Consider the following 13,726-nt stretch of genomic DNA (forward strand, 5'->3'; position numbering starts at 1 on the left):
GGTTGAACTGGCAGGACATAACCCACATGTAAATCTTGCATTATTAAGTAAGGTGTTATGTAAAGTTAACTGGTGGTTATTCAAATTTTAATCCCAACAGGGTGAGCAGGACCCCTGTGGGAATTGATTGAAGCATGCTTATTCAAAATAATACATCAAACTGAACCTTAAAGGTAAGGTAAGACAAGTCAAACAGGACTACAGCCAGATTATTTGTTAACAGTTTTGTCCTAATTCAGCCCTACTTTTTCATTGAACTTTGCAGTTGACACAGCTTCAAACATTAATGAGGGAAATGTCACAACTTTTAACATTTGCTATTATCCATTCCTATGGTTTTGGTTGCATTACATCGTTGGGCAACTCAGAGATGCTGGCTCCGCTGTCATTGCCTGAATTGCAGGGCAGGATGCTGCTCGACTTTCCCTACCAGAGATGGTCGGGGCCAGTAGGTCCTCAGGCAAGTATGATTTGTCCCCAGTAGCGTGCAACATTTCATTGATGTAGTCTTAAATCGACGACAACTAAGTCAAAGATGAATTAAAATGTTGATAAGTCGTTGGGGACGTCAGTGCACGTGTTCATGTGGAGTGAGACATCTTGCATACTTACAATTGTAGTAAATGTGGGGTTTCAAATTGTTTGACCGAAGTTTGCTGCCACCAATTCAGGGCCTTCAAATAACCACAGAATGTAGTGTTACAAAAATACAGAGGTAATCTTTATTGACATATGAAAATAACGCAATCAATATCAATGAAGCAGAAAGACTACAGTAGGGAACTTCCTCTACCTGCTAAGATACATAAGAGACCTTCAGGATTGTCCACTACCCGTCACAATCAATTGTGAGAGTCATGCTGTGTGAGTTTAACATTTTCAGTCCCTCAACTTAAAATCTTGGTTCGGTGGTTACTGGGTCGTGTTCATTGTGTCTTGAAATTGAATTACTTAAAAAGTTACAGCACTGCAGTACAACTGCAAAACAAAAAATATGCTTTATGTAACATAGAAGATAATTATAAGGAGACAACTAAGACTCTGATCACATGGGGGCGGCTCGACCCATGATTGCTTTCTTTGTGTTCCTCTCTGGTCTCAGCAGGATTATGTAACATTTGGGTCCAAACAGTGCCACCAGGAGACCAAAACTGGAGGCCAGGATGGCAAATATCTCCACTGCATCTGCATATTTGCCTGGAGAGTTGACATAGGCAGGGACAAAGGCCACCCACACAGCACAAAAGATCAGCATACTGAAAGTGATGAATTTGGCTTCATTGAAGTTGTCAGGAAGATTCCTTGCCATAAATGCTAACAGGAAGCTGAGGAGTGCAAGAAATCCAATGTAACCCAGTAAGATTGCAAAACCTATTGTGGATCCAACAGCACACTCATAAACTATCTTGTCATTGTAGTATTGAGTGTTTTTATGAGGAGCTGGTGAGGAGGAGACAATCCAGATGGTGCAGATTGCTGCCTGGATAGAAGTTAGAACCAGAACTGTTCCTCTCTGCTGCATGGCACCAAACCACTTTAGACTAGCTCCACCTCCTGGCTTGGAGGCCTTGAACACAGCTATAACAACCATGGTTTTCACCAGGATACATGAGACACAAAGAACAAAGCTGATCCCAAATGCTGCATGTCTCAACTGGCATGTCCATAATCTGGGGCGGCCGATAAACAGCAACGAGCACAGGAAACAAAGTTTGAGTGCCACCAAGAGCAGGAAGCTCAGTTCTGAATTGTTGGCTCGTACCATGGGTGTGCTGCGGTGGTAGGTGAAGATTCCCATGACAAACACACAGAGAAATGTGCTAAGCAATGAGGCAGCTGTCAAGCAGATACCCAAAGGCTTGTGGTAAGAGAGGAACTCTATTTTCTTAGGAATACAGTGGTCATGTTTTGTGCTGGACCAGAAGTCCTCAGGACAGCTGATGCACTCCGTGGAATCTGTCAAAAGTGGATGTAAGTGAGGTTCATTTTTTAGTTCAGGGAATTTTATTGTTAGGGTCAAATACAATGAATATCTAGCATGGAAACTCACCAGATGTATTGCTGATCTTTCCATCAGAACAAGGGATGCAGTCAAAACAACACACAGGTTTCCCCTTCTTTCTAGCCATGCGAGTACCTGGAGGACAGCTCTCACTGCACATTGACTTTGGTGGCTGTGGGGAGAATATTTTGTCAAGTGTTACGGCCAAATTCCATCAGATCTGTGTCCGGTCCATCCCTGATCCGTCACAGCACTGGATCTGGTAGGTTTCTATTCTAGTCAATGTGTTAACTCCCACTGGATCCGCTTTGTTGCGTTCCGGCTGCGTCTCTGATCCGGCAGGTTGGAACCCAACAGATCAGATACGCAATACTTCTATTTTTGCCGGATGACAGAGCACCATGCATCAATATCATAGACTGTAAAAAATATGGACGTAGGATCCGTGACGTCACCCATCTGTTTCTGAAGAGCTGTTTTGAGACCAATCGGCTGCGGCAACCATATTGCTTCTGTCGAGCCAGTGTGACGTAAAGAGGCGGGCTTTGAGCCTCCTAGCCAACAGCTGCAGTGTTCCTGCAGGCAGCTGTGCCTCTCATTGGAAGACTAGTAATCTCAATATCTTCTTAATTACCGAATTAGAAAAAAATTCACCCCCCCCACAGTGAGAGGACATCAAGAAATTAGCTATTCAGACTACACTCATCTTTCGTACCAGGCTGTAAACATGTTTATTAATGCTGCAAAGATCGTCTTTTCCCCATTCATGTGTATGAGACTTCCGGTACTTCCGGAGCCAGCCTCAAGCGGATCCTCGATGAACTGCAGCTTCTAACACTTCCGCATTGGACTCATATTTTTAGACCGGAGGTTGCCGCTTGATCAATATGCACAGAGCAGATCGAGCAGAACAGGAAGTTAACATCCAGTTAATTTTCAGAATAAAACACTGTGTTATCGTCAGATCATTTTTTACTTCACTATGACAACAAAATGTCATTTTGAGCGGAGCCAGGCCTGGAGTCAACAGGGCAGAGGTTTTCCAAGGCCGAAAAAGGCAATATGGATTAGGATAATCATTGATTCAGTAATTACAATGAAAAAACCACAGTCACAGGACTCCAGCTGTCCAGCAGTCCTGCTCTGTGCTGCGTTGCAATAGCGCAATCGCTGGGTGTTGATGGACGAGAGAGCAGGGAGCCGGACCGCGGCAGATCAGAGTTTTGTCTTAAAAAACAGCACTTACCTTTTTCAATGCAAAGTTCCAAAAGATTTTGTCTTCATCAATTTTCAGTTCTTCATCTTTGGAGTCTGACCTCTTCACCTCACCCACAGTTTGAACTTTAGTACTTCCATCAGGGAGCCACAGCCAGTTGATGACATCATAGATTGGTAAGGCATCACCATTCTCATCAAACAAAACTTGATCACCGAAAGGTGTGGTGAAGTTGACGTGTTGCAAATAATGAACAAGCTATTAATGGAGAATACATTTAATCAGGTCTTAAACTTGATATGGTACTTTGACTGAGACATGTTTGAATACTTTGTATCAGGGTCTTTCTTATCTTGTCCAAACTCTACTAAGCATAACTACCAGCTACCAAAAAATACCCCTTTCTTATTTCTACTGTGCAAAATGTTTATATTTTTTTGGTTTTGTTAAAGTCTTGGAAATGTCACATCAAGCAATTATTACTTAAAAGCCTAAACAGGTAGAGTGTAAATTAATACACACCTGCCACGGCTCCAGTTTTTGCAAATTAGCACAGCTGTGCCCTCTGAAAGGCCCCCTCCCGGGTACACAGTGCAGCATATCATCGAGGGCATACGCCAGAGCATACACAGCCTTGTAAATATTGTACTCAGGCCTCAGGTTGGAAACATCCAAGAACTCAGTCTTGGCATTCTGTAAGTCTTCTTCTCCAGTGCAGAGTGCTTCCCCAGTTTCCACCCAACTTGCTGGAGCAAATTTACACCCAAATGTGTATTCCCAAAACTGCCTCACCTGGAATAGAGCATATTATAATGAAGACATTAACAAAAACTAAGATATGTAATTCTTAGATTTCACTATTTTTGGTAATGATTGATTTCAACTTGAGTTAATATTGTTATATTAAACTTCAACCATGTTAGTTTCAGATTGGTCATTCTGGTCAGGACGTGTTTGCAGGAGAAATTCTCTGAGCCCTGGTATTTCTCCTCGGCGGATGGCAATGCCCAGTGTTCCCCTCAGGAACGGCATGAGTTCTGGGGTCTGGAGCACAGTCGATGCTGTCCAGGCTTCACTTGCTATCCACTGCAGACCTGTCAAATTCTGCCTCAGCACCTGTGTTTAGACAACAAAAACAGTATAATGTGAAATAGTGATTGTTCATCAACATTTTATGACACTTTTAGACGGATGTTCAATATCTGTTTAGGTGTAATCCATCACTGGCTTCCTTTATATGTATAAGCGTCCCTGCATAACATGAAAATAAAGTTGTGTTATTCAAGTTATTGACAATTCCTTTCACCATATGTGGGTAGTCTTTCCATTATTGAAAAGAGCGCAACAGAGCTAGTCAAACATTTTAAGCATTTTGTATTCAAACCTCTTCCATGAGGTGAATCATGTGGAACTCGTGGGCGAACACCATGACCACACGAGCTGTGGACTCCTTCATCACATCAACAATCCTCTTCAGTTCAGTTTGGACACTGTCCCGGGGCAAAACCTCCAAATACGCCAGACAACTTCCACCAGACTGAGTCAGATCAGACTGGAAGGACCGAGCAACATGGAGCCCATAGTCATCATCACTGACCAGCAGGCCTACCCAAGTCCAGTCAAAGTGTTTGAGAATCTGAATCATAGCATTGACCTAAGGGAAAACATTGATATGAAAGTAAACGTACAGTCAGGTATACTTTTTAAATGACATATAGTACGAACTAAAGCAATAGTTATACTTAAAAAATATTACTTTAAAGTGCTTCCTAATTAAATTGCCAACCAACACAAATTAAAGTAAAATACAGAGATTTGTTTGATTTGTAAATATTTCTATGTGCATGATGTGTAGGAAACGGACAGAGTATGTAGTTTATTAAGTCATCTTGATTAAAGGTTCACCTGGAAAGCATCACTAGGGATTGTTCTGAAAAAGGATGGAAAGCGTTGCCGATTGCTCAGGCAGGAACATGTGGAAAAATAACTCACCTATAAAGAAACATACAGTATAGAACTGGTGTTCACATATGTCAAAAACGTATCACTTTTAAAGATGTTAATAATTCATGGACCTTATATTTAAAAGTATGTTCCGATTATATAATCCTGAAACACTTACAATAGGTAATTTGTATAGACCAAGCACATTAGAGGTAGCGATAGAAAATGTAGAATAAGAATCACCCACGATCCCCAGGACTGGAGGAGTTCCTGAACAGTTCTCCTCAAACAAATACTCCTCTTCTCTGCCGCTGGCCAGAGATAAACCACCACTGAATCCAATCACAAGAGCACCGCAGTTGTCATACAGACTGTATCCCAGAGTCACATTGGGTAACAGATCTGAGTTCTTGTTGATCTCATCAATAGCAAAGGCCATTGTCATTGCATGCCTGAAACCTAAAGTATCAAATCTAACAAACACAATACTGCAATTAAGAAGTCATATGGCTCTGTAAGACAGTAATATATTTAAAAGAAAAAAACCCAGTTGATTCCATATAACATTATTATTATATACTTTAAAATATGCTCTTTATCATTTAAGAACTAACATTTGTGCTGTCAATAAAAGTGTTAATGTTTTGTAAGTCATTCAGTTATTTTTTTTCACCATGCATTTTATTATCAAACAACAGTATTTGCACAGACTCACCCTGTGTGTGAAACTTACCCTTTGCAGCTGGGTTGTCGTGGCTCTGAGGTGTAAGTCCTCTCAGGGAAAACAGAGGTATAGTGCACCTCAAACAGCCCACCCAGAACCACATCTCCAGGTTTGTGTATTTCATTAAGTTGAAACCTGCTCAGTAATTTACAAGGTGAGCAAGACGAGTTGGATAGAGAGTATGAGGAGGCAGAGAAATAAAACAAGTTAAATAAAAGTGAGTGCAGAAAAGCTCCCATAGCTGCGACCCTCCTGCTGCATCTGTTTCTATTGTTCATATGAGGCTTTTTTATACGCAAGGCTTCGTCATTCCCAATTGCATGCTCACCATCATTATTCAACCTTTCACACCAGCCACCAGAGCATTGGTTAAACTGGCAGGACATAACCATAGACTGTATAAAATATGGACGTAGTATCCGTGACGTCACCCATCTGTTCCTGAGAGCTGTTTTGAAGCAAATCAACGGCAGCAGCCATATTGGTAATGCGGAACTCAACTAGGCAGAGTGTGACATAGTGTGAGTCTCTTAGCCAATGACTGTGTGTTCCCAACCGGGAGTCACGTCAGTCATGTCCTTATTTGGGCAAAACTCATAATCTTAATATCTTCTTAACCATCACGTTAGAAAAAAATTCACCCCCCGTACAGTGTGTGCCATTAGAGAGATTAGCGTTGTAGGGCCAAGCCGTTTTTTGAACCAGGCTGTAAACATGTTTATTAATGCTGCAAAGATCGTCTTTTTCCCATTCATATCTATGTGGTTTCCGGTGTTTCTGCAGCCAGCCTCAAGCGGATTTTCGATGTATTGCAGTTTATATCACTTCCGCATTTGCTTCATCGTTTGAGACCGGAGTTTGCCGCTTGGACATAACCCACATGTAAATCTTGCATTATTAAGTAAGTGTTTATGTAAAGTTAACTGGTGGTTATTCAAATTTTAATCCCAACAGGGTGAGCAGGACCCCTGTGGGAATTGATTGAATATTGTTCAGTTTGATGTATTATTCAAAATAATACATCAAACTGAACATTAAAGGTAAGGTAAGACAAGTCAAACAGGACCACAGCCAGATTATTTGTTAACAGTTTTGTCCTAATTCAGCCCTACTTTTTCATTGAACTTTGCAGTTGACACAACTTCAAACATTAATGAGGGAAATGTCACAAATGGAGCGCCGCCTGCAAGCTAGTTCAGGCAGACAACTCGAGCCGCGCTCATCATACTGACACGTCACCACCTCTCCATCAGCTGATCTCAACATCCTCATTCGGCGGTCTATTTAAACGGCAAGCCTCCTGTCTCTGCCTCTGCTTGCAGTGCTCCTGCTGTTCTGCTCAGTGCTGTGTGAAGTTTGTCCCCACCTCCTCCCCGGCTTCCACCTGCGGGCTCCGGGGGGGTTAGTCCTCTCTCATTGCTCCTAATGTCTGCATTTAAATAATCTACGAGGAGTAATGAAATTCGGAGCCCACACGCCAAACACAATACTGTATGCTGCAATAAACTTATTAAGTAAACGTGAGTTGTCTGACTGAACTTTTAACATTTGCTATTATCCATTCCTATGGTTTTGGTTGCATTATGTCGTTGGGCAACTCAGAGATGCTAGCTCCGCTGTCATTGCCTGAATTGCAGGGCAGGATGCTGCTCGACTTTCCCTACCAGAGATGGTCGGGGCCAGTAGGTCCTCAGGCAAGTATGATTTGTCCCCAGTAGGGTGCAACATTTCTTCATGACAACTAAGTCAAAGATAAATTAAAACGTTGATAAGTTGTTGGGGATGTCAGTGCATTAGTTCATGTGGAGTGAGACATCTTGCATACTTATAATTGTAGTAAATGTGGGGTTTCAAATTGTTTGGCAGAAGTTTGCTGCCACCAATTCAGGGCCTTCAAATAACCACAGAATGTAGTATTACAAAAATACAGAGGTAATCTTTATTGACATATGAAAATAACGCAATCAATATCAATGAAGCAGAAAGACTACAGTAGGGAGCTTCCCCTACCTGCTAAGATACATAAGAGACCTTCAGGATTGTCCACTACCCGTCACAGTCAATAGTAAGAGTCATGCTGTGTGAGTTTAACATTTTCAGTCCCTCAACTTAAAATCTTGGTTCGGTGGTTACTGGGTCGTGTTCATTGGGTCTAGAAATTGAATAACTTATAAAGTTACAGCACTGCAATACAACTTCAAAACAAAAAAAAATGCTTCATGTAACATAGAAGATAATTATAAGAAGCAAATTAATCTTCTGGGAGATTTCTGCTAAACTGTAAATATGGACTGATTAAGAACAACTAAGACTCTGATCACTTGGGGGCGGCTCGACCCATGATTGCTTTCTTTGTGTTCCTCTCTGGTCTCAGCAGGATTATGTAACATTTGGGTCCAAACAGTGCCACCAGGAGACCAAAACTGGAGGCCAGGATGGCAAATATCTCCACTGCATCTGCATATTTGCCTGGAGAGTTGACATAGGCAGGGACAAAGGCCACCCACACAGCACAGAAGATCAGCATACTGAAAGTGATGAATTTGGCTTCATTGAAGTTGTCAGGAAGATTCCTTGCCATAAATGCTATCAGGAAGCTAAGGGTAGCTAGTAGGCAAATATAGCCGAGTAAAACTGCAAAACCTATTGTGGATCCGACAACACACTCATAAACGATCTTGTCATTGTAGTATTGAGTGTTTTTATGAGGAGCTGGTGAGGAGGAGACAATCCAGATGGTGCAGATTGCTGCCTGGATAGAAGTTAGAACCAGAACTGTTCCTCTCTGCTGCATGGCACCAAACCACTTCAGACTAGCTCCACCTCCTGGTTTGGAGGCCTTGAACACAGCTATAACAACCATGGTTTTCACCAGGATACATGAGACACAAAGAACAAAGCTGATCCCAAATGCTGCATGTCTCAACTGGCATGTCCATAATCTGGGGCGGCCGATAAACAGCAACGAGCACAGGAAACAAAGTTTGAGTGCCACCAAGAGCAGGAAGCTCAGTTCTGAATTGTTGGCTCGTACCATGGGTGTGCTGCGGTGGTAGGTGAAGATTCCCATGACAAACGCACAGAGAAATGCGCCAAGCAATGAGGCAGCTGTCAAGCAGATACCCAAAGGCTCATGGTAAGAGAGGAACTCTATTTTCTTAGGAATACAATGGTCATGTTTTGTGCTGGACCAGAAGTCCTCAGGACAGCTGATGCACTCCGTGGAATCTGTCAAAAGTGGATGTAAGTGAGGTTCATTTTTTAGTTCAGGGAATTTTATTGTTAGGGTCAAATACAATGAATATCTAGCATGGAAACTCACCAGATGTATTGCTGATCTTTCCATCAGAACAACGGATGCAGTCAAAACAACACACAGGTTTCCCCTTCTTTCTAGCCATGCGAGTACCTGGAGGACAGCTCTCACTGCACACTGACTTTGGTGGCTGTGGGAGAATATTTTGTCAAGTGTTACGGCCAAATTCCTATTGTTGCCGGATGACAGAGCACCATGCATCAATTTGCACAGAGCAGATCGAGCAGAACAGGAAGTTAACATCCAGTTAATTTTCAGAATAAAACACTGTGTTATCGTCAGATAATTTTTTACTTCACTATGACAACAAAATGTCATTTTGAGCGGAGCCAGGCCTGGAGTCAACAGGGCAGAGGTTTTCCAAGGCCGAAAAAGGCAATATGGATTAGGATAATCGTTGATTCAGTAATTACAATGAAAAAACCACAGTCACAGGACTCCAGCTGTCCAGCAGTCCTGCTCTGTGCTGCGTTCCAAAAACGCAATCGCTGGGTGTTGATGGACGAGAGAGCAGGGAGCCGGACCGCGGCAGATCAGAGTTTTGTCTTAAAAAACAGCACTTACCTTTTTCAATGCAAAGTTCCAAAAGATTTTGTCTTCATCAATTTTCAGTTCTTCATCTTTGGAGTCTGACCTCTTCACCTCACCCACAGTTTGAACTTTAGTACTTCCATCAGGGAGCCACAGCCAGTTGATGACATCATAGATTGGTAAGGCATCACCATTCTCATCAAACAAAACTTGATCACCGAAAGGTGTGGTGAAGTTGACGTGTTGCAAATAATGAACAAGCTATTAATGGAGAATACATTTAATCAGGTCTTAAACTTGATATGGTACTTTGACTGAGACATGTTTGAAAACTTTGTATCAGGGTCTTTCTCATCTTGTCCAAACTCTACTAAGCATAACTACCAGCTACCAAAAAATACCCCTTTCTTTTTCTACTGTGCAAAATGTTTATATTTTTTTGGTTTTGTTAAAGTCTTGGAAATGTCACATCAAGCAATTAGTACTTAAAAGCCTAAACAGGTAGAGTGTAAATTAATACACACCTGCCACGGCTCCAGTTTTTGCAAATTAGCACAGCTGTGCCCTCTGAAAGGCCCCCTCCCGGGTACACAGTGCAGCATATCATCGAGGGCATACGCCAGAGCATACACAGCCTTGTAAATATTGTACTCAGGCCTCAGGTTGGAAACATCCAAGAACTCAGTCTTGGCATTCTGTAAGTCTTCTTCTCCAGTGCAGAGTGCTTCCCCAGTTTCCACCCAACTTGCTGGAGCAAATTTACACCCAAATGTGTATTCCCAAAACTGCCTCACCTGGAATAGAGCATATTATAATGAAGACATTAACAAAAACTTAGATATGTAATTCTTAGATTTCACTATTTTTGGTAATGATTGATTTTAACTTGAGTTAATATTGTTATATTAAACTTCAACCATGTTAGTTTCAGATTGGTCATTCTGGTCAGGACGTGTTTGCAGGAGAAATTCTCTGAGCCCTGGTATTTCTCCTCGGCGGATGGCAATGCCCAGTGTTCCCCTCAGGAACGGCATGAGTTCTGGGGTCTGGAGCACAGTCGATGCTGTCCAGGCTTCACTTGCTATCCACTGCAGACCTGTCACATTCTGCCTCAGCACCTGTGTTTAGACAACAAAAACAGTATAATGTGAAATAGCGACACTTTTAGACGGATGTTCAATATCTGTTTAGGTGTAATCCATCACTGGCTTCCTTTATATGTATAAGCGTCCCTGCATAACATGAAAATAAAGTTGTGTTACTCAAGTTATTGACAATTCCTTTCATCATATGTGGGTAGTCTTTCCATTATTGAAAAGAGCGCAACAGAGCTAGTCAAACATTTTAAGCATTTTGTATTCAAACCTCTTCCATGAGGTTAATCATGTGGAACTCGTGGGCGAACACCATGACCACACGAGCTGTGGACTCCTTCATCACATCAACAATCCTCTTCAGTTCAGTTTGGTCACTGTCCCAGGGCAAAACCTCCAAATACGCCAAACAACTTCCACCAGACTGAGTCAGATCAGACTGGAAGGACCGAGCAACATGGAGCCCATAGTCATCATCACTGACCAGCAGGCCTACCCAAGTCCAGCCAAAGTGTTTGAGAATCTGAATCATAGCATTGACCTAAGGGAAAACATTGATATGAAAGTAAATGTACAGTCAGGTATACTTTTTAAATGACATATAGTACGAACTAAAGCAATAGGTATACTTAAAAAATATTACTTTAAAGTGCTTCCTAATTAAATTACCAACCAACACAAATTAAAGTAAAATACAGAGATTTGTTTGATTTGTAAATATTTCTATGTGCATGATGTGTAGGAAACGGACAGAGTATGTAGTTTATGAAGTCATCTTGATTAAAGGTTCACCTGGAAAGCATCACTCGGGATTGTTCTGAAAAAGGATGGAAAGCGTTGCCGATTGCTCAGGCAGGAACATGTGGAAAAATAACTCACCTATAAAGAAACATACAGTATGGAACTGGTGTTCACATATGTCAAAAATGTATCACTTTTAAAGATGTTAATAATTCATGGACCTTATATTTAAAAGTATGTTCCGATTATATAATCCTGAAACACTTACAATAGGTATTTTGTATAGACCAAGCACATTAGAGGTAGCGATAGAAAATGTAGAAGGAGAATCACCCACGATCCCCAGGACTGGAGGAGTTCCTGAACAGTTCTCCTCAAACAAATACTCCTCTTCTCTGCCACTGGCCAGAGATAAACCACCACTGAATCCAATCACAAGTGCACCGCAGTTGTCATACAGACTGTATCCCAGAGTCACATTGGGTAACAGATCTGAGTTCTTGTTGATCTCATCAATAGCAAAGGCCATGGTCATTGCATGCCTGAAGCCTAGAGTATCAAATCTAACAAACACAATACTGCAATTAAAAAGTCATATTGCTCTCTAAGACAGTAATATATTTAAAAGAAAAAAAAACCAGTTGATTCCATATAACATTATTATTATATAATAAATAAAGACTTTGTACAATTTCATGCTCCCTACTGCATGTGTGTGAAACTTACCCTTTGCAGCTGGGTTGTCGTGGCTCTGAGGTGTAAGTCCTCTCAGGGAAAACAGAGGTATAGTGAACCTCAAACAGCCCACCCAGAACCACATCTCCAGGTTTGTGTATTTCATTAAGTTGAAACCTGCTCAGTAATTTACAAGGTGAGAAAGACGAGTTGGATACAGAATATGAGGAGGCGGTGAAATTACACAAGATAAACAAAAGTGTGTAATGAAAAGCTCCCATATCTGCACCACTCCTACCACGACTGGTTCCATTGTCATACGAGGCTTGTTTTATATGCAAGGCTTCGTCATTCCCAATTGCACGTGTGCCATCATTATTTAACCTTTCACACCTGCCACTAGATCATTAGTTATACTGGCCACATTGAATCAACATATACATGCTATGTCATATTAACAAATTGTTCATCGTATATAAGCTGTGATCCTTGTTTTATAATGTTTTAGTCACTTTAAATCTCATACTTCCCTGTGTTTTATTGGGAAATTAAAGCCATTCTTGTTTATTTCTTACCTACCACTGATATGGAGTCAATTATTATTAGAATCAAATTTTTTGGGTTGTATTTAAATTATCTATGTATTCCTACCACGTGAGGTTGGAAGAAGCAGAGAACAGTGATCCTCCATGGGGCAGGTCTCCTGTCGTTATGATGGAGTGACCCTTTCATGCTTTTTTCCCTTTCATTTCCAAAATACAGCAAGAGATGGTGCAACAAAACAACAATGCCAGCCTATCAATAACCCTAGCTCAAAGTTGACAGTGCTGAGCTCAAATAATAATTGATTCCACATACAAAGTAATAGAGATAGATTTGTAGCATATTGGTCAAAACAACATCCAGATTGAGGATTACTTTAAACCCTTCATGATGTCACCTTATGAACAAAGTTCACAGTTCCTTGTGTTATCAGTATGCTTGTTTTCAATTCATAGCTAGATCAAAGCTAAATTTTAACTCAGTGTTTCCCAAAGTGGGGGTCTGAACCCTCCAGGAGTTCAACAGAGGGGATACAAGATTAAAAAAAATAAGTTGATTTTTCCAGACCCATACTGCTCAATTAACCTAGAGGGAAACCCCTGTGTAACATACAGTCTTTGTTAAACTGAGACTGATAGTAACTGAGACTTGACACGGATAAGCATACGTTACACTGGTGTATGTATATGGACCACTTCTTTAATGTTGCAGATGTCAACACCATTCAGAAAACATACTATTGGCTGGAATTAAACACTAACCATCCATTACAAGGTGCATATATCACATAGGGCCTGATCTACTAAGATCCCAAATATCGTGCGCTAATTTGCGTGAGCAAATAATAATTTTGCACGTGCTATTTCTGGGCGAGTTGCGGTTGATCTACTATGATTGCGTGCGCAAATGGTAACAAGTGCAAAAGGGGTGCGGACCGCCC

At 41.3% G+C, this 13,726-nt stretch overlaps 2 protein-coding genes across 2 annotated transcripts; both read right to left on the reverse strand.

Moving 5' to 3' along the window:
• Positions 1 to 720: 720 nt before the first annotated feature.
• On the reverse strand, positions 721 to 6,125 carry LOC117825678 (extracellular calcium-sensing receptor-like). The gene is made up of 9 exons (XM_034701596.1): positions 5,896 to 6,125; positions 5,341 to 5,635; positions 5,124 to 5,210; positions 4,603 to 4,872; positions 4,134 to 4,334; positions 3,741 to 4,010; positions 3,249 to 3,476; positions 2,051 to 2,174; positions 721 to 1,956 (listed from the first exon to the last, which is right to left on the reverse strand). Exons 1-9 carry the CDS (start codon positions 6,123 to 6,125, stop codon positions 1,046 to 1,048), a joined length of 2,616 nt encoding a protein of 871 aa, XP_034557487.1. The 3' UTR covers positions 721 to 1,045.
• A 2,005-nt stretch (positions 6,126 to 8,130) lies between these two features.
• Positions 8,131 to 12,524, reverse strand: LOC117825679 (extracellular calcium-sensing receptor-like). The gene is made up of 9 exons (XM_034701597.1): positions 12,295 to 12,524; positions 11,837 to 12,131; positions 11,620 to 11,706; positions 11,099 to 11,368; positions 10,651 to 10,851; positions 10,258 to 10,527; positions 9,767 to 9,994; positions 9,209 to 9,332; positions 8,131 to 9,114 (listed from the first exon to the last, which is right to left on the reverse strand). Exons 1-9 carry the CDS (start codon positions 12,522 to 12,524, stop codon positions 8,204 to 8,206), a joined length of 2,616 nt encoding a protein of 871 aa, XP_034557488.1. The 3' UTR covers positions 8,131 to 8,203.
• Positions 12,525 to 13,726: the final 1,202 nt, after the last annotated feature.

The sequence above is a fragment of the Notolabrus celidotus genome, chromosome 14, assembly GCF_009762535.1.
Source record: "Notolabrus celidotus isolate fNotCel1 chromosome 14, fNotCel1.pri, whole genome shotgun sequence".
NCBI lineage: Eukaryota > Metazoa > Chordata > Actinopteri > Labriformes > Labridae > Notolabrus > Notolabrus celidotus.

Bases quoted from the DNA above. Each gene is read 5' to 3' on its own strand.
- LOC117825679 (XM_034701597.1), bottom strand. From the start codon at position 12,524: ATGGGAGCTTTTCATTACACACTTTTGTTTATCTTGTGTAATTTCACC. The intron at 11,707-11,836 runs GTAAGTGTTTCA...GTTTCTTTATAG, and splicing joins GTCTATACAAAATACCTATT to GTGAGTTATTTTTCCACATG. The intron at 11,369-11,619 runs GTGAACCTTTAA...GTTTTCCCTTAG, and splicing joins TCCCGAGTGATGCTTTCCAG to GTCAATGCTATGATTCAGAT.
- LOC117825678 (XM_034701596.1), bottom strand. From the start codon at position 6,125: ATGGGAGCTTTTCTGCACTCACTTTTATTTAACTTGTTTTATTTCTCT. The intron at 4,873-5,123 runs GTGAACCTTTAA...GTTTTCCCTTAG, and splicing joins TCCCTAGTGATGCTTTCCAG to GTCAATGCTATGATTCAGAT. The intron at 4,335-4,602 runs GTTTGAATACAA...GTCTAAACACAG, and splicing joins TGATTCACCTCATGGAAGAG to GTGCTGAGGCAGAATTTGAC.